Genomic DNA, 24,000 nt, shown 5'->3' with positions numbered 1-24,000 from the left:
AAAACTGGTCAACAACCTTTTGGAGTTTTGTACAGCATTCCGCGATCAATTGCAAACAGAGGCGAATCGGGGCATCACGAGGAATTTCCCGATGAGGCGGCTTGAGCATGCATGCATCTTTCATCATTTGGAACAGAGCTGAGGCGGTCCATTTAGCTTGCATGCTAATTTATTTGCTTTCCTAGTTAATTTGTTAATTAATTAGGGTTTTGTGATATTAATTAGCTAGAGCAGTTAATTATTTATTCGGACTGTATTATTTATTCGGACCCTCCGAGCGAGGGCACAATTGTAATAAGTGTGCATGTGTGTGATGTATGTCTTCCAACCCCACGTCTTTCTCCCTTTTATTTACTAGCTTATGATGGTTAGATTAGGGCATGTTTCAATTAGCATACTTATGCTTGCATGTTTGCATCATTCATCTATATTGTATGCACCGGGCTTGACACATTATACTAACTGCATTGTATTCCAATTCCAAGTTGAACACGTGTTAGCTGTAGCATCTCATATGCCATTCTTAGGATAGCCGAGCCTATTTCTAGTTGCATTTTGCATGTGTTGCATTAGCCATCTTAACATGAACTAGGATTATGCATTGATTACTAACTAGTTTCTGTTTTGGCTCGGAGTACTCGATAAGTGTTTATGCTTTAGCATCCTTGCATGTGTGTGAGTGACTGCCATGATAGCATGTTTACCATGAGGCTAACTGCTTATGTGATATACCTGCCTGAATGCTTGTGGGTGAAGGTTGGATTATTTGAATTGGAATAATGCATTGACTGTGAGTTTTAAGCCTACTTGAGAGTGGCAAATCATCTTGTTTTCTAAGCCCACCTGAGGGTGGCAAATTCGCATTTTAGCCTACTTGCGAGTAGCAAACCGTTTCAAAAGCAAACATTAGGTGTTTTGTTCCAATTCAAGCGATCCAATCTATACTTGTATGCTGTGTGCATCATGTAGTAAATCTAGGTTAATAACCGGAATAAGAGCACATAATGTTTTCAAAACTCAATGTCATGGTTAATAGAGGCAGATCTTTGATCGGGCTAACGGGGGTGCTCACGAAGTGAGCTTCCCCAATCGTACCCAAGTTCCCGAGCCGAGGCAACTTTGGTGATGACGGACACGTGGCCTTAGGCAAACGAGTCAGGGTTTCCAAAATTTCCCAAAATAAAATATTTAGGTGGCGACTCTGTATCTGGAAAAGCAGTCCATGTTTGGCACTTCTTTCAAAAAAATTTATTTTTAAAAACGATTTGCCGGATTTGGACTCTTTGATGATTCATCGGTCTTGCATTGCACTCTGCGAGATTAGATACAGGACCGTGACATTTGAGTCCCGAACTGTAGTAAGCCCAATGAACAAAACGGGATTTCCCTCCCAGGGCGTTCGGGGACGTCTACACATGACTCACGCCTTGCGGTATATTCAGGAGCCACCAAAATGTATCACGATCTTAGTCGCCAATTTTGGTAGAGGGGTATGAAGCGGGATGTCTCTTTATTTGTATCAAAATGCCTTACTTGTCAACAAGTGAAAGCCGAACACCAAAGGCCAGCAGGTTTGATACAACCCGTACCGATAACCAAAGTGGAAATGGGAGTATGTTACCATGGATTTTGTACTTGAGCTTCCAAGAACACAGTGAGGCAATGATGTCGTTTGCGTGATTGTTGATCGGTTGACTAAATCTACACATTTCATTCTAATGCGCACTGGTGACTTAGTTGAGCATTTGCCAGAGTTATACATTAGAGAGATAGTTCAACTTTATGGGGTTCCTGTAACCATTGTATCGGATGGAGATCCTTGTTTTACTGCCCGGTTGTGGCAAAGCCTTCAAGTGGCATTGGGAACTAAGTTGACCTTTAGCACCGCTTACCACCCTTAGACCGATGGGCAGTCAGAGTGTACCATTCAAATTTTGGAGGACATGCTTAGAGCTTACGTCCTTGATTTCGAGCGATCTTGGGAGAGGCACTTACCATTGATTGAGTTCGCCTATAACAATAGTTATCAAGCTAGCATTGAGATGGCACCATTTAAGGCCCTGTATGGCCGACCTTGTAGATCACCGGTTTGTTGGCCGAGGTGGGTGATGCACCGTTGTTGGGTCCAGAAATTATTAGAAAGACGACCGAGAAGGTTGCTCTCATTTGGAAGAGGTTAACTATGACCTAAAGTGTAACAACCCATATTTATGTCTTAGTCACGTTCATGAGCATTTGTATGATTATGACTCATTGAGCTTGCATTTATATGTTTATGGCTTGTTTTGCCCAAGTAAGACCCATGCCTTGTTTTGATGTCTATGTGATTTGTCTAAGTGTTGCTTGCATGCTTTGCTCCTTCCTTGATGTTAAGCCTAAGTTATGTTAAGCCGAAGTCATGCCAAGCCTAGGTTACGTTAGGCCTAGATCATTCCAAGCCGAGGTCATCTCCAGTCTAGAAGTATCTTCGAACCCCTTTGTTTGACCTCCACCTTCGCCCTGACATATTGGCCGAGATGTCATTATCTTGGGCGAGGTGTGAATCACCAAGGCCGAGATGTGTATCATCTAGGCCGAGATGTTACCTTTGCACCTGAGTGACCTTGCCCTGGAGTGGTATGACCTAGACCGAGGTGTGGCACATCTAGGCCAAGGTGTGGCACAGCTTAGTTAAGCGTTGTCCTTCCTAACCGAGGTCATTGTCACCTTAGTTGCCGAAGCTTTGTGCTAAGCCGATGTCACCCATTGCCGGAGTGCCTTACCGAGTAGCTTGTTAGATACACTTTGTCATAGGCTTGTCTTGTCAATCTATCACCTTTTGAGGAGAACCAACCAGCCGTTGCCACGTGTCCGAGCTGAGAGTTAAGTCAGCCGATAGAGAGAGAGAGAGAACCCATCATTTTGTTGTATACTTGTTTTGAAGAGGAGAGAGAAGCTCTAGGAGAGGAAGAAGAGTTCTTGAGAAAGAGTGGATTTCTAAGCTTGATTCCTAGAGATCGAACTGTTATATCCGTGTTCTAAGGTTAGATTCTTAATCTGCTCATGTTGTTCTTTATGTTTATGTTATTGCATTGCATGATTGAATATGATTTGTAAGCCATGCATTGCTTTGAAGTTCGGTTTTAGAAGGAGAAAATAGCATTCATGTGTTCTTCAAGAAAAGTCATGTTTTGATCCGAAAGTTCATGCCAAGATCCCTGTTTTTGTGTTTGTTTTCACATGATTTTCAAGTATGGGTACCCAAGTCCATGTCTTCGAACTCATAGCATGAAATCCCAAATTTTTGTAATAAAGAAGTTATGATTTTAGCATTCATGTTCTTCATGATCTCCATGTTCATGTTCTTCCTGTTCTTCGTGGGTGAAAACCCAGATCTCCAGACCTCACTTCCCTAAGTGTGGTCGTCGAGATCACTCTCGCTTAGACCTTACACTTAGGCCAAACATCGTATCTCACCTTGGCCTACCTTGCATGATCACTTACACCTTTAGTTTGTCTTGTGCGCACCTCGGCATGCAGCCGTTTGCCGAAGCCTAGGTAGCCACACCTCGGTCAGGAGGTGTGGGACCTCGGCAAAAACCTGATTGGTACCCAGCATGTCTTCCTGACTTGTAAAACAGTGTTTTGACTTCCAACATATTTTCCCGAGATTAATTGCATGCATGTGAGACTAGTTTTGAGAAGTGCATTCAGTATGCTTTGCCATGTGTTTGTAGGACTTGGACCTTTGCCTTGATCCCGACATCCCAAGAACTAATGTGAGTGATATTTTTAATAAAGCTATGTTATACGTTTTGATAAAGGCTTTGCTTTGCTTTGTTTTGAAATAAAAGTATTTGATCAAGTATGAATGATTACCCCTATTTTTATGTATCAAGTATAAGCTTTGTTTTGGATGACAATGTATCAAGTAAGCTTTGTTTTGATGACAATCTTTGAAAGTCCGTGCGTGCTAGGGGACTTTAAGCATTTGTGGCACAAGTCTGTACGTGTTAAGGGACTCTAAGCATTAGTAGCACACATGTGAAGTCCGTACGTGCTAAGGGACTTTAAGCATTAGTAGCACACATGTGAAGTTCGTACGTGCCAGGGGACTCTAAGCTTTTGTGGCACCTTTGTTTGTTTTGCTCGGAATGTCATCACCCCATGTTTTAAGATTTGACGCATGTTAAGTATGTAAGTTTTGCAAGATCAAGTTTGATGAACAAGATTTATCTCATGTTTTGAACAAGCTATGATATATGTATTGTTTTGACAAGGACCTCGGGAATCATTCATTTAACCCCTTTATTACTTATACCATTCACTGAGTATCCAAGCTCACCCTCCCTATGTATATATGTAGGTAACAAGCAAGAAGTCGGCTTCGCCGAGATGTGTGTTTTGTATGCATGTTATGTCGGCAGTAGGGATGTCAGCAATTTTGAAGATTTTGTCTCCTGACTTGTATTTCATGTATTTTGTTATGCCGGCAATGTTTATGTCGGCAACCTTGAAGCTTATGTATTTTGAACACGTCGGCTTGAGAAGCCTTTTTCCAAGATGTAATATGTGTTTTTGTACTTCATTTCTATTTGTATTCAAGTTGTAAAGCTATGTAAAGATGTATGCCAATTCATTTAACTTATGCACTGCTCTTACGGACCACTTGTATTTTGGATTATTGCTTCCGCGCTTGTGAGCCCTCTATATCTATACTTTGATCGTGTGTGAATTTTGGAAGTTGGCCTTCGGTAATCACGGATTACTGGCCATCACGGCACCAAACTACTAGGGGCGGTTTGGGGTCGTGACACAAAGCCGACAAAAGAGTTATGCCGATAAGAGGAGACGACCTTTATCTTTTGAAGTTGGTGACCATGTGTTCCTTAAAATCTTGCCAATGCAGGGTTTGATGAGATTTGGTAAGAGTGGTAAATTGTCTCTAAGGTTCATTGGGCCTTTTGAGATCTTGGAACGGATTGGGGAAGTGGCATACCGGTTAGCGTTACCGCCACAACTTTCGGGGGTTCACAAAGTATTTCATGTATCTATGCTTAGAAAGTATGAACCTGACCCTTTTCATGTGCTTGATTGGGTTGATTTGGAGATAGATAAGGATACCTCTTACGAAGAGCTACCGGTTCAAATATTAGATACCTGGGAGCAAGTGCTACTGGGCAAAACTATACTGCTGGTAAAGGTATTGTGGAGGCACCATAGGGTTGAGGAAACAATGTGGGAACGGGAGGCGGAAGTCTGCTCCAAGTATCCGGATTTGTTTAAAAATGATTAAGTTGTTTTCCTTTGTAATATTCCCTAGTGTTTGAGGGAAATACATTAAAATTGTTAATCACGTGTTGTTATGTAGATTGTTGTTTTAAGCATGAGGTTGTTGTTGGTTGTTATTACTTTTATTGGAGAGCTTTATACTTTTGCTTATCTTGGATGGTTCTTGTTAATGAGGTAGCCATGTTGATGATGGTGAGTTTTGGTTGCGAATTAATATTGTGATTTAAAATAGTAATAGCGTGGTTTTGATCGCTTGAAATCCCTTTGTTTGGGTAGTTTGATTTAATTTCGGGGATGAAATTTCCTATGGTGGGGAGGTTGTGATGACTTGGTACGTAATTCGCCTTGACCTCTTGAGTTATGTTGGATTTACTTTCGTTAGAGTGTCGGGTTTTAACGTGTGGTCCTATCAACAGTTAGGTTCGTTGTTTTGAAAACTTTTTCTCTAAAATATTTGCTCTTATTTATTGCTATCCCGAGTTTCCCTTGTTTCGGATGATGCGAGGTTGGATCTGGAGTACCTTGGGCCAAACTGGATTTTTTTCCTGGTTGGAGGGTAGGGCCGCACGTGCGGGAGCTTGGGCCGCATGTACGGGAGAGGGGCCGCACGCACGAAAAACAGGGGATTGTTGAGAGCTCTACTGCATTATATGCAGGTGCGGTTGGTGGTGCGGGTGAGAGTGCCGCACGTACGGGGTGAGCGTCGCACGTGCGAGAGGTACGCTCCGCACATGCCGGAATGGGTGTTGCACGAGCGGGACTCCGCTGAATCCGAAAATTCTGTCTTTTTTCTCTTTTTGGGCTGAGTGTATATCACTTTATCATCATATCTCTCTCTCTGAAAAAAAAAAACTTTTCTTTCCCTTCTCTCTACATTTCCTACACCAAATTAGATTAAAGCCTTGATTTCTTGAAATTCATTGGGATTTTGATCCTTGTTCCTTCACTAAAGTTGGATAACTTCTCGAGGGCTTCATTGTGTGCAGTGAAGATCGGGTTTCGACACCGTTGGATTTGGGGCTTTCATGTCTTTTCTTCTCCAAAACTTGAGGTAGGAATTTTTCTTAGAGTTATATATATATATATATATATTTAAAAAAAAGATTTGGTTGATTTTTGAAACCCCCTTTGATAGCATTGAGACTTGAATTTTGGTTCAAGAATGCGAGTGATTTTGAAAGTGGGTTTACCCCTTGTTTCCTTTGAAATAATCTCGTGAAGGTTTTGAACTACATTGATTGAGGAAAGATGATTTTTGGAGAGATTCTTTCAAATGATTTGGGTATGTGTAATTGCGGTGAGAAAACCCAGAAATTTGGGATTGAAAGATGTTGAGAACCCATGGATGATATTGTTATTATATTATATATATATATATATATATTGTGCCAAAATGAATAATTGATTGGAAAATTTCTTATATTTATGTATAAATGACGAATTTCATGGAATATGAGAATTGTTGATTTTGGAAGTTGTCCAAAATGTTGATATAGTCTTGAAATGACTAAATTGTTGAGAATGCACTAAGCGTGAAAATGTTGCTACTTATTGATGGATTTAATTGAATATGTGGTTATCTTGTGAAATGGCATTGAAAGGAGAAATGAGGATTTTGATTATTATGGAAATATTGTGTGGGATAATTGAAAATGGAGGAACGTTATGTGCTATTGTTAATTGTTGCAATCACATATCCATTCAATTGGTTGTTACAAATTTTGAACTTGAATTTTGGAAACTTTTACATTGGGAAAAGAAAGTTTGTAAATAAATTTTCATGGAATTGCTTTGGGGTAAATACATTGGTATGTCCGGATAGGAGGTGTAGATGAAATTAATTAAGTTGGCCTGAGTGCTCGGGGTGAAAGACCGAAAACACGTGCGGAGGAGGTACCACGTCCTTTCCGGTTAGTAACCGATAAAGTGGGTTTTTTGTAGTGCTAGTTATGTCTACTTGCAGACACCAACTTAGGGATTACCTGTGTCGTATTTACCGCCCTTTTAGTTAAATTGATAAATTTTGAATTGTTGAAATTTCAAGATATCATTGACCGTGATGGTTTTCAAAAGATGAAGATGTAATTTTCTTTCAAAAAGCATAGCATGACACGTGCATTTCATTTTGTGAGGCTTGTATAAAATGCATGTACTTTGTTAAGAATTTTCTACTATGCTTTATGCTCACCTTATGGGATTTTGTGCAGGAAAAATTGTGGTGGTTCCGCCTAACTAAGGGCATGGATGTGCGTGTTGAGAGCATAAGGCTCTCGTTTTGCTGTGAATGATTTTTTTTTTTTTTTGTAAGCCAAGGGCTATATTTGTATGGGTTCGAATAACCATTTTGTGTAACTGGGCTTAAGCCTTGGGCTTTGTAGTCCCTTGAGGGCGTTATTTATTTTGGCTTGATGTTTCACATTCTATAGATTCATGTACTGAAGTCATTGAATGTATATTCACAGGTGAACTATTTTTTTGTAAACACTTTATGATTAAATACACCAATGTTGGAGAAGTACTTCTATTATCATGAAGAGCGTTGGTTGACATACTTTAATGGTGTTATTTTTTCAGTGCGTTACAATTTATATGCTCAGATGTACAATCTTTAGGGATTGTTCTAGGAGAATTCTCGATTTGTCTTTGATGGCTTACATAAGGAATATCCTAGAATGATTCTTGATGTGAAATTACAAACCTATCGAGTTACCTATCAGTAAAAGCCAGAGCCTCAGTTATTGTGTGAATTCTCAGATTGTCTATAGGAGAAACAGATGACCTATATTCCTTGATCTTTTGTTGTGGGAGGCTGAAGTATGCTATGTGGGCGTATTCGACATGATGAGTGTTATCTTTTGTAAATGGTTAATTGAATAGTTTAGACATTGACCTTGCTCATTAGACAGTGGATAGGATACTCTACTAGTAGTGTATAAGTTTTCCCCCTACAAGATTCAATGCGCTAGTTGGGCACTTCTTGAAGAATGCAAATTGGTCACCAAAATATTTTTAGAGAGGTAATTACGCAAGTGGTAGTGATCTTGAAACACTTCGTGTGAGGTGCACATGGTATAATCCATCGTATATTATTATCGCAAGAGGTGTTGATAGGGCTTATGTTTGTAATCTAGAATTGCGCAAACTGTGGTTGTATTTTTTTATTTGATCACTTATTTTTGTGAGCTTATGGGATATTGGTACTATTATGGTTTGTGTCAGAATGATTAGCAGATGATGATGTCAGCAGGCAAGATTGGCTCACTCACATGAGCAATCGCCCTTGGCGCTTGGGAGCTAGCAAAGATAAGACTAGTGGTTTATTTTATTTGGAGCCAAAAGAAGCTTAAATTATCCTGTATGTATGTCACTTGGTTGCAACCAAGATGAGGTCGTGTTAAAGACCAAACATGGATATTAGTACCCACTTTCCATGTTGTGCCTGTTATGATTAGCCATATGTGAGATTTTATTTGGCACCTAGAAGGCAACAAATAGAGAATTCGGGTTAGGTGCTAGAAAATGACTAGACTAAAATCTGTACGGTGTATAGAGTATGCCGTCACTTTTTGAAAGAGTTATTCAACCGTAGCATGTATTTATACTACATATGCTTGGTGACTGAGTAATGGGGTGAGAGAATGGATCCTTGTTTCCTCACCGTGTGAGTCTTACATGTCATTATTGATGACTTTCACATATGTACAATTTTGTGACCTTTGACTATGTCATATGGTAAAAGGTTGATATTTTGCTATTTTGTATGTTGCCTGAGGTTATGTATGATTCGGCCTTAAGGGACATTGTTGGGAAAACCATCAATCCTACACTAAATGGCATGAGGGCGAAGGGAAGATCATCTAGTATTACACCACTGTTGTATATTTACTACCGACAACTCACACTGTTCTGTATGAGAGGCGAATTGAGTGTGAATATATTGCAAGAATTGAGAGGGTCAAACATGCTTTTTTGAGGGATTAGAGATGTTTGTTGGACTGGTGTAATTAGATGGGTCTGGAGTATATGAGACACAATTTTTATTTTCAGGTTGATATCTCTATACTAACTCTTTTTGAGTTTCTAGTATAGAGCTCCCATATGCATGTGTTCTCAGTGGTCGCATTGTCCATTAGCTAGTATGATCGTGTTTGATGGATAGATTGAGATAAAGAAAGCGTGATGCCATGCCAACGTATGTTCGAGTGGAAGATGTTGGAAATTGGGTCAGGTTTTGAACCCATATCCAATTGGGTCGCCCATAGTGGCATGACCCAAGACCCATGAGGAGAGACCTAGTCAAAGTGGACTTGGATTCACTTATCCTAGGAAAAAATGTCATTAACCCACTATCTTATCTCTTTTGGGTGATTATAACACTCCCATATAATATACGTATTGTATGGTGAGAATTAATTTTAATTGTATCCGATCAGTTTCTTGTAGTCTTCTCTATTTTCTTTTTTTTTTCTTCTCTCTCCATAGAAACATAAAACAGTCTTTGTACTGTGAAGAGTGTGGATAGTTCTTTAGTAGTTTTGCTCCACTGCTGGAAATTATTCGAAGACATCAATGGAGGCACGTGATTCACCCACATGATCCATGGATTTGATTTGAGTGTAAAAGGTATGTGCGAATTCATTTATTCCTGCTATGTTATTCCTTATTATTCATACAATAAAAATCCCAAATACCAATGCATTTATTTGTTGCTGGTACTTTTTTTTTAGTCTTGTTTGGATTTAAATTTGTAAAAAGATAAAAGAATTAGCATATAATTTTTTTTTTTATTTTGATTATAATTTAGGATCCAAACACGTTTTTTTAGTCATGTTTGGATTGTTTATTAAAATACGAAAGAAGAAAAAGAAATTCCATTCATATTCCTATATCACATACTTTGCTCCCTCAAGTAGAGATGTAATTGGTTCAATACGGTCGGTATTTAGAAAAAAAATTTACTAAACTGATAATGCCAGTTTTATTATTTTGAGCATCGATATAGACCGCTTCTCTCATCAAATTGCATTGAACCAAACCGATTGAAACAGTTTGGTTCAGTTCAATTTAATCGGCTTAAAACCTTTCAAACTTGAGCCGCTTTTTAGTATATTCACTAATTTATATAAAAACATTGAACTCTATTTCAAACATATCTAATCCATCTATTTAATAAATACTTTTCAATTCCTAAATTAACAAAAAAAAAAAAAGAGTTAAAAAATACTAAGGTTTAAGAAAATAATGAGTTAGAATTAAGATTATATATAATAAGAGTTTACAAACTTAGGTTATAGAGATGATAAGGTTAATAATTTATTATATTTATGAATATCATTATATTATTAAATTATATATATATATATATATTAAATACAATACATATTGAAGCAGTTAGTTTCAGTTTAGTTTGATGCACAAAGTGTTTGAACTAATACCTAACCAAAAATCGAAAAAAATCAAATTAAAAAATCCGCGCAGACCGATTTTTATTAAAAAAACAAATGAAATATAACCATTTGGTCCGGTTTAATCGATTTGGTCAATTTTTTTTCAATTTTTTTACATCCCTACTCTCAAGTTAGGCAAAAAAATGCAATTTGTTTTTGGGCAAATTGCGACGATTGTCTCTATACTTCGGTCCTTTTGTCATTTTAATTATTGTAATTTTAATTGACTCAATTTTGACTCTAAATTTATGATTCTGTAGAAATTTGGTCCGATTAATTATGACTCTTAACATCTTTTTATCAAAAATATACACATAAGTGTCATGTGTCATATTTTTAAGGGTACAAATAATAAACTTATTAAACTAAGTGAGTTAATCTCAATCAATTTAGTGATAATTTTCAATAAAAAAAATACTAATAATATTATCAATTGGATCAAATTAATACAAAATTTAAAATTAAGGATCAAAATTAAACTAATTAAAAATATAAAAACCATAATGACACAAGAGATAAAAGGTGTAGACCCAGATGTAATTTTTCCTTTATTTTAATATTTTCTTACCAAGTTAAAAGACCACCACCATTTACAATCAGGCCACACCATCGACCCTATTTAATACTCGGCTACCTTGTGGATTACAATACTATTTTATACAACCAGAAAAAAATAAAAATAAATAAAAATAAAAATTGTTGAGGAAATATCATTTTACCCTCTAAATCTTACGTATTTTTTAATTTGAGTTCCCAAAATTTGAATAATATTAATTTGCCTCTTAAATTTTTGAAATTATGATCAATTTAGTCCGTCCCGTCACATTCCATTTATAATCAAACGGAATTTGTTGACATAGCACCAAACTTTATTTGAAACTTCATTTTACTCACCAAACTATACCTTAAAAATCAATTAGCTCCCTAAATATTTTTAAAATATATATATATATATATTTAATTAATTATTTTTTATCTCAAAAATGAAAAAATTAAATTTTAAATAAAAAAATTGTATATTAGTCTTGTTGAGTATTCTTTAGACAATAATTGAATTTTATTTTTTTCTCCCACTTAATTTTGAAATTACTATTAGTCAATCAATTCTATTGAAATTTATTTGGGAAATAAACTAGTTACAATTGCAGGCGCTCACACACATAGAATAGCCACGAAATTTTCAACTCAATAAGTTTTTCTAGGATTGACTCAAGATAATTTGAGACATAAGCACATGTACGGGTATGAGTACTGGTATTGGTACAATACGGGTACGTCGATACAGTAAAATTCAAAAAAAATTGGGTACATGCACTACAAGAAAATGCATTTTTACCAACCATTTTTGGCTACCAAAAACAATTTAGTCGCCAAAAGTCACGAAATTGGCTACCAAAAATAATATTAGTCGGCAAAAGTCAACTTTTTAGCTACTAATTTTTTTTAGTAGGGGAATGTTGATTATTGGTGACTAAAAAAAATTTAGTAGCTAAAAATATTACAATTGGTGACTAAAAAAATTTTTAGTAGCTAAACATATCACAATTGGCGACTAAAAGAAAATTTAGTAGCCGTAGAGGTACCTTTAGCTACTAAATTGTTTGGTAGCCGAATGAAAATAAAAAAATTAATTTTTAATCTTTGCCGACCAAAATTTTGGTCGCCAAATGTTAAGTTTCGGCGACAAAGCTCCTTTTAGTCGCTGTAAACCTACTTTTGGCTACTAAATTTTTTGGTAGCCGAATGAAAATAAAAAAATTAATTTTTAATCTTTGCCGACCAAAATTTTGGTCACCAAATGTTAAGTTTCAGCGACAAAGCTCCTTTTAGTCGCTGTAGACCTACTTTTGGCTACTAAATTGTTTGGTAGCCGAATGAAAACAAAAAATTTAATTTTTAATCTTTGCCGACCAAAATTTTGGTCGCCAAATGTTCAGTTTCGGCGACAAAATTCCTTTTAGTCGCTGTAGACCTACTTTTGGCTACTAAATTGTTTGGTAGCCGAATGAAAATAAAAAAATTAACAAAATAGTTATTTTATTTTATTAACAACAATACCATTAGTCTCCACTTGAAAATTTGACTAAACAAAATAGTTATTTTATTTTATTTTATTTTTATTTTTATTTTTATTTTTATTTTTATTTTTATGAAGAGGTTGTACACCCACCATCCAAAAATATTAATATCTTATTTTATTTTTTATTATCTCAAAATATTAATTTTTTAAAAAAAATTAATTATTAAAATAATATGAATTTCTTATTTTGTCCTTTTTTTAAATCCATTAATAATACAAAAAGTACAATTATGACAATTGATATTTCTAAAAAAATATACTATCAAAAGGTAATTTTGAAAAATTAATATTTTTAAAATGTAATAATTGTATTATAAAAAGAAATTAAATTCTGAAAATAGACTATTATTTTGAGATGTAAGAAGTAGTCGGCTTTCATTTGATGGGTTGAACACATCTTTTAATAATCACTACAAGAAAAGTGGGTTTATGATACAGAACTATTTGCGACGGCACACTTGCCGTCTCAAAAAGTCACTTTTTGCAAAAAACAGAGTATTTGCGACGGCACCATTTGCCGTCTCAAAAAAGCAGAGCATTTGCGACGGCACTATTTGTCGTCTCAAAAAATGAGAGTATTTGCGACGGCATTTTCTGCCGTCGCAAAAAGTGACTTTCGTGTTTTTTTTTTTGCTTTTAGTGAATATTTTTAAAATTTTAAATATTTTTTTAAGATGCACCTTACTTAGATGTATTTAAAAAATAAAAAAATATGAAAAAATATTTTTAAAAATTAATAAATACATAAAAATACAAAAAAAAATGTATTGAATTATTGTATTTTTTTTTTTGGGTATTTAATGAATTTTTAAAAGATTTTTTTTTACAACTTTTTTAATTTTTAGGTGTATTTATGTTAGATGTGTCTAAAAATTAAAAAAAAATACTTAAAATATTAAAAAAATTCAGTAAAAACAATATAACACGAAAAACAAGAAAGCTTCATATATATACAGTCACAAAATCGTTTGAATAAATTCAACGGTATTTTTCTGTCGCAAAAAAAACAAAAAAAAAAAAAACAATGTCGTCTTACTCTTTTAATATAACATTTCTCTTTTCATTCATTTTTCATCTTCCTGTCTCTCTGTCTCTATCTCTTTCTCTTCTCTTTATCTTTTTCACTCATCACTCTTCTTTCTTTGTCTGTCTGTTTCTCTCTCTCATTTTCTCGCTGTGTCTCTCGCCTATCTCTCTTCTCTCTATCACTCTTATCTGTTTTCTTTCTTTGTCTCTCTCGCTCATCTCTCTTCTTTCTATCTCTCTCATTTCTTTTCTCTCTCTCTCTCTCGTTCATCTCTTTTCGCTCTATTTCTCTCTTTTTTTGTCTATCTCTCGCTTATCACTTGTTTCTCTCTTTTTTTTTCTATCTCTCCCTCTACCTCTCTCCCTCTCTTTCTCTCTTTATCTCTTTTTTTTGTCTCTCTCTCTCTCTCCTTGTCTCTCTCTCACTCATCACTCTTCTCTCTCTCTGTCTACTTGTCTATTTGTCTATTTATCCCTCACTATGTTCGCCTTGCTCACTCTCTTACTCCCATCTTCTCTATTTATCGAGCTCTTTCTCGATTTATCAATCCACTATAAGAAAATACACTTTTAGCAACCACTTTGTCTCTTTCTCTCTCGCCCGTCACTCTATCTCTGTCTCTCTCTCTCTATCTGTCTCTCACAAAATTAAAATATTTTTAAAATATTTAAATATTTAAAATTTTGATTTGAATTAAGCTTTGAAAAGAGTTTTAAATTATGTGTTTGGTTATGAGTTTTGAAAAGTAATGATTATATTTTGAATTGAGTTTTGAAAAATGAATGTTGAATTATGATTTGAAAGCTCAAAACAAACACCATACTTAAATTAATGGGTGGAACTATGACCACTACCACTCTCTCTGTCTCTTTTTTTTTTCTTTCTATGTCTCTCTCGTTAATCTCTTTTCACTTTCTTTCTCTATCTTTTAGTTTATCTCTTGCTCATCTCTTGTCTCACTCTCTTTTTGTCTATCTCTCTCTCTCACTCATCACGCTTCTCTCTTTCTGTCTGCCTGTCTGTCTCTCTCCCCCCCACTATGTTCGCCTTACTCACTCTCTCCCTCATCTCTTCATTATTTATTGAGCTCCCTTTTGATTTATCGATCCACTATAAGAAAATGCACTTTTAGCGACCACTTTGTCTCTTTCTCGCTCATCACTCTGTCTCTGTCTCTCTATCTCTTTTCTCTATTTGTCTCTCACTCATCTCTCTCTCTCACCACCCATATTCTTTACCACATTTACCACTACTGCAAATGCCATTCAACTACCACCATTCTTCTATTTCTCTCTTTCACTCATCACTCTTCTTTCTCTGTTTGTTTGTCTATCTGTCTGTGTGTCTTTCGTTCATCTTTCTTCTCTCTATCCTTCCCATTTGTCTTCTCTTTCTCTGTCTCTCTCGCTCATCTCTCTTCTCTCTATCTCTCTCATCTCTTTTCTCTCTCTGTCTCTCTCGCTCATCTCTTTTTTTCTGTCTTTCTCTGCCTCTCTCGCTTATCTCTCTTCTCTCTATCTTTCTATTTTTCTATTCTCTCTCTCGTTTATCTTTTTTCGCTCTTTATCTCTCTTTTTGTATCGCTCATCTCTTGTTTCTTTCTTTTTTTCTGTCTCTCTCTCTATCTCTTTCTCTCTTTGTCTGTTTGTTTCTCTCTCTTTCTCTCCGTCTCTCTCTCTCACTCATCACTCTTAATAAAAAGTATTTTTCATTAAAATATTATCCTTACTTCTACCAAATAAAAAATAATAATAATAATTTTTCATTCATTAAATATTCATTTACGATGAAAATAAAAATTATTATTATTATTCAAATATTCATTTATGATGAAAATTATTATTATTTAAATATATATATTTTTCCCAATCCCGCCGGCTCGGTTCCCCCATTTTTTTCCATTCCCGCGCCCCAAAAATCCCCAATCTCTTAGAACCCTAATCGTCTCCTCACTCTCCAGTCTCATCTCAAGTTCAACTCATCACTGTCCCTCTCTCTCACTCTCTCGTTTCGTTGTTCTTCATATCTGCACCGATCACTCTCTGACTCTCTTGTTGTTCATCTCATCGCACCGCCGATCTACTCACAGGTAAACTCTCTCTCAATCTCTGTCTCTCTCTCTCTCTCTCTCTCGCCCCGATCGTTGTTTTTTTTTGTTTTATATATATATATACATATATATATATATATATATCAGATATCTCTCTGATCTAATTTGTCTCCCTCACTCTCTCATCTCATCAGTCTCACTCTCTGGTTTTGCATCTCTGCACCGATCGACTCACAGGTAAGCCTCTCTCTCTCTCTCTCTCTCTCTCTCTCCCTGATCTCTCATCTCTGCACCAATCGAACAGATCTATTCTGTTTGTGGTTTTGGACCAACAGATCTGTTCTGTTTGTTTTGGAATCTGTGTGTTTGTTTTGTTTTGGAATCTGATCTGTTCTGTTTATTTTAGTCTGCAACGATCACTCTCTGTGTGTTTGTTCTTAAGGAATTTGTTGAATCTGTGTGTATGTATGTTAATCAGATTCATGTTGATTTTGTTGAATTTGTTCTTAAGAAATTTGTGTATGTATGTATGTATGTTAAGAAATTTGTTTGAATTTGTTCTTAAGAATTTTTGTTGAATTTGTGTATGTATCTACTTTCTTTTCTGGATTGGAATCCGACTAAATTGCCCATGGCCTGAGTTGAGGAGGTATGGGTCTCAAAAGTAGCTACTTTCTTTTCTCCAAGGTAACACTGTACTTCACTGAAATTTTTACATGTTGAAGTTGTTTATGTATTATTTGTTGAACATGGAGTGAAAGCATTTGTTGGGTAAATCTTACTGAGCAGTTAATTGATTTTACAACTGTTTTTACTGTGACAGAGAAATATGAACCTGTTCATGCAAAGTGGACAACAGAACGATGTGCTATATGTAGATGGGTTGAGGATTGGGACTATAACAATATTGTTATTTGCAACAGGTGTTACTATTCTTCATGAATCTTTATGCTTAATCATCACATTTTATGCATTTGAATTACAATTTATTTGCTGAGATAAGGTAGCACCTGATTTAGGAACTCTAGTAGAATCATCTGAGTCAATTTTATTTTTCATATATATGATTTTCATTCAAAGATGATAAACATTAATTTTTTAGGTTTAAAGTAGGAGGGATTAATATGTATAAATTTATGTTGCATCCAAATTTATTTTTTCAAACTTATTATGTGTGTGTCCACCTAGGTGTCCAAAGTGTGCCTGGGTCAATTGGTGGGGGGTTACTTTCTAAATTCTGTTTCTACCTCACTTGAATTTGCTTAACTGTAATTTGTTGTGGAATAGACTTATGAATTGATATGATATTTCCTTTTTAGAGCCCTCATTTCCATGTGCTTCTTTTTTTGTATTAATAAATCTAAACTTTTGTTTGTTTTTCTCTTTGAAGTTACGATATCCTTTGAATCGTTCAAGATGATAAAGGTTCAGGTTGTTTTTTCTTTTTCCAAATGTTTAAGCTCCCTTATTGGGCCCATATCTAGTATTCTTTTCCTGATGTCAGAATATTTGTTTTTGTAGGATTATGGGGGGTCAATAAAGAGGTGGTCCCTAAGAAGAAAAATATTAACGATGCAGGAAGCCAACTTGCACCCCCATTAGGAGAATTGATGAAGATGCTCTTTAATGCATACAGGTTATGACATATTTACTATTTGTTAAATTTACTCTGCATTTTAATTTTTAGAGAATGTCTTTGCAAGAACTTTTTAACTATTGCAGAGCTGCAATGATGGAATTTGAGATCAATATGTCGGAAATGCCACTTGAAAAACTGTGTAAAAGTAATATCCAAAAAGATACTTTTCTCTAGACTCTCCTTCTCTTTTAGTAAATCTAAACAATGCCTTTAGTGGAGATGCAGAAGTGATATCATTGTCGTGTTGTCATACTTGTTCGTTTATTTAGCTGATGAAGTTATAATTTCTAATGTGCTTCCTTAATATCTTCTCCAGGTCTTCCTTAATATCGTACTCCTCACCACTAGGTTGATTTCCATAACTGATTGATTCCTTAATATCTAATGTGTTGTCATAACAATAGCACTTCATATAATAGAATGAACACTTCATATAATAGAATAAAGGAAAAGATATATTATAATCTAGGCGTTTGTCTCTTATAAATCCTTCTTTTTGGCTCTCTTGATAGAGATTAGGACACAAAGTAAGATCCATAATGGCCAGTTGGTAAGGGAACATTGATAAAACTAATCCACCAAAGGGGTTGTTAAGGAGCACACTTTTTCATGAACAGAGCAGCCTGTGATTATCATACCCAATTCAATTCTACACTGATTACCTTCAAGAATGGGACCTTGGCCATATTCATAGATTTCAAAATTCTTTTATTGCTACATTTGGAATAATATTTTGCTTCTTTTATGTGGCACCTTTGTATTGTTATTGTTATCGTTGTTTTTATTTTTAATTTAGATTTATTGAGGTATAGTCTTATAACAAGAGCTTTAAATTTATATCTCAGTACAACAAATTAAGAACTTCAGACAAAAATTTAGGGACGAAATATTTTAGTTGTTAAAAATGTCATATTTTTAGGAGAATGGCTCTTTCCCATATCACTATTTTTTGTACTTGACTATACTTTATTTTGGGGCCTCATTCCGGATCCACAGCACTGTTCATCTTGTAAATCTCATGCTAAAAATCGTTTGTGCAAAAAATAAATTCCATTAGATATCAATAAATAGATGAAAAAATCATATTTGTTTTTAATAAAATAAGTGGTTTAAATTTAAACACATAGTTGTTGTCCATTTAAATATATATATAATTTGTTCACTTACGTAATGATATTCGATGAAGCTAATTTTTTGTACATACATTTTTACTATGAGATTTACAAGATGAATGGTTTGAATTATCATTGTGGACCCGAAATGAAGCCAATAAAATAGAGTATGATGAAATATGGAGGATAGTAGTGACATGGAAAAGAGTCATCCCCTATTTTTAAGTGAGAAAATTGCACAATACTATTCTTTTGGGACTAAAATTTTCATTTACAAAAGTAAACGTATTTTACAATAAATTATTTTGTTCCTAAAAGTCTATTTATTAGCGGCATTTTTAAAAAAAAAAAATTCATTAAGTCTTTTTTTAACATTTGAAGACGGTCTTTTCGTGTTGACTCATATGATAATTAGTGGTCTCCTAATATTTTTTGCTACAAATTTTTTTCCCCATATAGAACGAAAAAAAGTTAGCCTCTAAGACACTTATTTATTGTGATACCTTAAATTTGAAATCCTACGTAATTTTCAATTGCAAGCTAGACTACATTAATTGTTGAAAGGAAAAGACTCACAATATGTCTGACCCAGATATATATAGTTCAAGAGGTTGTGATCCACTGAACACCCATTATCTAAAATGACTCATATTTCTAAGTTCTCACTGATCCAAATTAGATGTTTATTCAGGCCTCTGATTATTTGGGCTGAATTTGAAAATTAAAAAAAAAAAAAAAAACATAATTGGTGTCTTGAGCCTTGCATTGGGTTTGGTCTAAAGTCCAAAACTACATAAATGTGGGCTTTCATTTTCATTCTGGGCCTTGGTCAAAGTTAGATTTGCATCCACAAAAATGAATTGACATTTCGCCAAAGCTGTGAATATCAACCAGCCCTCATTGGTAACTGGCAATTTGGTTTCAATTGGGGTAGTTTCAGTGCTTTTAACATTATTGGTACTATTGCTTACTAGTTAGGATATTCAACTGGACGACGCTCTGATAATAGTTGCAAACAAAAATTTCAATATCAGAATGAATTTATTTTTGAAATTCATGTCCTTGAATCTTAGAGGTTGAATGTTTTACATTAGAGTCAATGGGGCTATAGCACTCTTAAATAGGGATGGACATAGGTTGGGTTTGGCGTGGATTTTTAATAACCTAACCCGCTCCCTATCATATTGGGAGTGGGACAAATCAAGGGGTGATGGGATGGGACTAGAGCGAGAGAGGGATTAAAATATATATCACGTGTTAGCCTCCTACTATACTTGATTTTTAGCCTCCTACTATATTTGAAGGTGCGATTATTACAATGTTTTATAAGACGTGGGCAATGGGTGTATTGGAAAATGTTCTTGTATCTTTCCATTCCATTTCTCGATTTTCTGATTGCATTACTACATTTGCATTATTTTGCAGTTGGTGTCTTCAGAAAGAGAGGTACCAAACTATATGAAGCAAGCTTGAAGGATGAGAAGCGTTTAGATCAATGGCTTCATTGTTAAATTTAGCAAGTGTTTTAGTAAATAAATTTAATTTTCCCATCATGTTTACACCTTCAAAATATTCTGTAAATGACATTTGATGTAGAATTTTTTGTACAGAGGACATCTTTTTTGTATGATTTTGTATTTGTATGGAATTATTATTTTGGGTTGGATAATTCAGATTTGTATAGAATTTGATGTTAAAAGATCAAATTTTTGTATTGTTGAAACGAAATAGAAATAGATATATGTATTATTTTGTTTAAATACAGGGTGCAGGTTGCACGAAATAAATACAGGTTATGAAGAAATTAATTATAATAAAAAAAAACACTAAATAAAGTTTTTTCCATTAAATGTTTAGTAGCAAAAAAAAAAAAAAAGAAGTGAATTTGTTAGTGACTAACCAATTGGTAGCCAAAAAGGAAATCAATATTTTTAGTGACCAAATATTTGGTAGCCATAAAGAATTCAAAGATTTTTGGTGACTAAAAATTTAGTAGCTAAAAATATAATGAAGACTTTCGGCTACCAAATGGTTAGTAGCCAAAAGTTTAATAAAACGAAAAATAATATTTTTGGCGACTAAATTCTTTAGTCCCTAAATGTAGTAATATTGTGACTAAAACTTATCTACGACAAGAAGTTTTAGTCGCTGAAAGTTTAATTAATTTTATTCGAACACTTTTGGCGACTAAATATTTAGTCGCCAAAATATCCCCTTTCCCGACTACTCAAAGTTTCGTAGCCAAATGCTTACTTTTGGCTACTAATATTTTAGTTGCCAAAACATAACTTTTGCCGACTAACGAAAATTTAGTAGCCAAAACGTTGACTTTCAGCGACCAAAAATAGTTTAGTCGCCAATACTATCGTCGACAGGGTATAGGCGACGAGTTTGGCGACAAAATATTTTAGTCGCTAAATGGTTTCGGCGACTAAATATTGGACTTTTGGCGACCAATATTTTGGTAGCCAAAAATGACATTTCTTGTAGTGATGTACGGCTTGATACGTTTGTAAAAAAATATTTATTTTAAATTTGGAGTAATACAAAAATTGATTAAATGGTTTAATTTATTAAGATCCCACATGCAATTAACATTTAATGCCAACAGTACAAGTATAAGATAAACCAAAATTAAATGTCATTATATTAAATAACTTACAAAGCATAACTTAATTTAAAATCATGCTAAGTATAAAACTAAAAATGAAACAGAAGTTTTGTAAAAGAAATTTTTTCTCTATAGTAAAAGAAAATATTATTTCGACTAAGATATGACACGACTTGGGTATATACTAGGTATGTCTGAGTATGCCAAAAATTAAGGGAGAAAAAAATTTGAGTACATGTTTTCTATACCCAGTACGAATGCAGAAATGCCATACGTCGGTAAGTATCCGATACGAGTACGACATATTTGTCGAAATATCCATACTTCATAATTTCAAGATAATTCTAATGAAGTTATCTATATTTTTTTATTATTTTTTTGCAAAGTATATATTATTTAAAATTTAATTTTTTTATATTTGGAGGGCTAATTGATTTTTAAGGTATAGTTTGTGGGTAAAATAAAGTTACAAATGAAATTTGGTGTCACGCTAGCAAGTTTTGTTTGATTGTAGAGGGAATGTGACAGTAGGTGACAAATTGATCAAAATTTCAAAGTTTGGAGGGCAAATTGATATTGTATGAAGACTTGTGAACCCACCCCCACAATGTTAATGATACAAAATATTTGACGGATATTCTCTCCCATGTTGTTGGGGTCCAAATATATGAAAATTACAGTGACATTGCTCTAATTGCAGTTATTTAATTTTGTTATTTGGCAATTACAAGAAATGAGGAATTAGAGAAACAGTCAAATGTGTTCTTGGACTTGTGATTGTGAATGGCATTGTTATTTATTGATTTGATTATTATGTAGGTGCTATACATCAATTTCAAGTGCCCATAATTAACTCAATTTGCTCTTCTTCCTAACTGTTTTGAGCTCTCATGAATCCCAAAGATTGTGTTTGTTTGGAATTAATAAATTGTGGGATGGGACTATTTATTTTGGTTAATTTCAAATTTGACGTTTGGACATAAATGAGACATTTTTAGATTGACAGTGTCTCTAAATTGTATAGAATAAAGAATTTCTGTTATATTTTTGTGCAATGATCTTGTTGTGTTTTTTAATCACATCAAGACACATCAACAAATAATATAATTCCCAGTGACTTGAGTTAAAATCATTGTGGAGAGATTTATTGTAGAGAATTACACTCTCCTAAAAATTGATAATTCCAAGTGTCTCGTGTAACAATATTTTCGTCTAATTCAGTTCAACCAAACAATAATAGCTAAAAGGGACTAAAAGTTGGAGAAGCATTGTGAACATCAAGCCTTGCCGACCTCTTGTTCGCCAAATTGTCTCATTTTGTACAAAGCTGAAAAAATCAAACCTTATAAATTGGTCAGCCTCAAAGCTAATCCAATCATCAAAACGCAATCTCATTCTCATAAAAGTACTCTTATTGCAACTCTTACCCATCAACCATCCCAAACAATGGCTTCCTCAATCTTGTTCAAACATGCTTTGTTTTCCATTCTATCTGTCCTTGCCACTTCCTATATTGCCCAAGCCAGTGACCCCAATATCTTAACTGACTTCATAGTCCCTACAAATTTTAGCACCCCTATTGATGGAAACTTCTTCACCTTCACTGGAATGCGTAGACTCGTCGCTAACTCAACAAACCCACCAAACTTCAAGGTCACAAAAGCAACCATGGTTGAGTTCCTAGCTCTGAATGGCCAAAGTGTGTCGATGGCGGTTCTGCAGTTCCCTGCTGGCGGCGTTAATCCACCACACACACACCCACGCTCGGCGGAGCTTCTTTTCGTAGTGGAAGGTAGTATGGAAGTTGGTTTCGTTGACACTGCCAACAAACTCTACACTCAAACACTTCAGCTTGGAGATATGTTTGTGTTTCCAAAGGGATTGGTACACTACCAATTCAATGCCGATGCCAAAAAACAAGCCACCGCTATCTCTGCTTTTGGCAGTGCAAATGCAGGAACTGTGTCTGCTCCGGTAACTTTGTTTGCTACAGGGGTTGATGATGAGATTCTTGCCAAGTCTTTTAAAACTGATATTGCTACCATTCAAAAGATCAAGGCTAGCCTTGCCACTAAGCCCTAAGTTAGAGGCATAAAAATGGGTCATAGTTAGAACTATTTACCTACCTTCGCAACTATTTTATTTATTTATTTACAATTTATCAATTCTCTTTTTATTTATTTTTCTAAATTTTCAGATCTATTTTGAGCAAGCAATAATGTACTTGTTCAGTCTAATTTGATTTGTAATTGTTGAAATAATGCAAGGAAGATGCCACTTTTGGTAATAAATTACCAATGTGTGATTCTATTTCAAAAAGTTTGATTTATATGAATTTTCATTTTTATTTTGTCAATAGGTAGAAAAATATTATATTGATATACATTTTTATAAATATTAAGACAATTATGCTAAATTAGATGATCAATCATTTAAGAAAGTTATACCCGCAAATCCAGCCTGTATAACTATTAGGGAAAATTACAAAAATTCTAAGGTTTGATCTCACCAACAAATATATTCTAATTTTTTTTAATTATTTTAATTTAAATCCTAAACTTTTAAAATTATAGTAAATACAATCATCTGTTTGTATATTAATTATAACGAATGTAGAAGAAATAATTTAGAATATTTAACCACTTATTTATTTATTTTTTTTACTATTGACGTGTACTTTTATTCATCACCACCACTCATTTTCCATAATCTAGCTACTTCCAGCCCTCCATTCCTTTTTCCCGTCCACTGTTACTTCTCCCA

General features: G+C 34.5%; 1 protein-coding gene and 1 long non-coding RNA gene across 2 annotated transcripts; both read left to right on the top strand.

The window, feature by feature from the left end:
• Positions 1 to 15,763: 15,763 nt before the first annotated feature.
• On the top strand, positions 15,764 to 20,285 carry LOC145807685 (uncharacterized). The gene is made up of 5 exons (XR_014350980.1): positions 15,764 to 15,914; positions 16,070 to 16,562; positions 16,699 to 16,798; positions 17,397 to 17,511; positions 20,052 to 20,285. It is a non-coding gene; the product is annotated as an uncharacterized LOC145807685 (long non-coding RNA).
• Positions 20,286 to 22,683: 2,398 nt separating this feature from the next.
• LOC114273650 (germin-like protein 9-3) lies at positions 22,684 to 23,319 on the top strand. The gene has a single exon (XM_028215452.2). The coding sequence runs from the start codon at positions 22,684 to 22,686 to the stop codon at positions 23,317 to 23,319; it is 636 nt and encodes a 211-aa protein (XP_028071253.2).
• The last annotated feature ends 681 nt before the right edge of the window (positions 23,320 to 24,000 follow it).

Source organism: Camellia sinensis, chromosome 14 (assembly GCF_055761805.1).
Source record: "Camellia sinensis isolate YWXY chromosome 14, ASM5576180v1, whole genome shotgun sequence".
In the NCBI taxonomy this organism is placed as follows: domain Eukaryota; kingdom Viridiplantae; phylum Streptophyta; class Magnoliopsida; order Ericales; family Theaceae; genus Camellia; species Camellia sinensis.
Note: the sequence above shows the minus strand (reverse complement) of the source record. Positions and strands in the feature narration are given on the sequence as shown.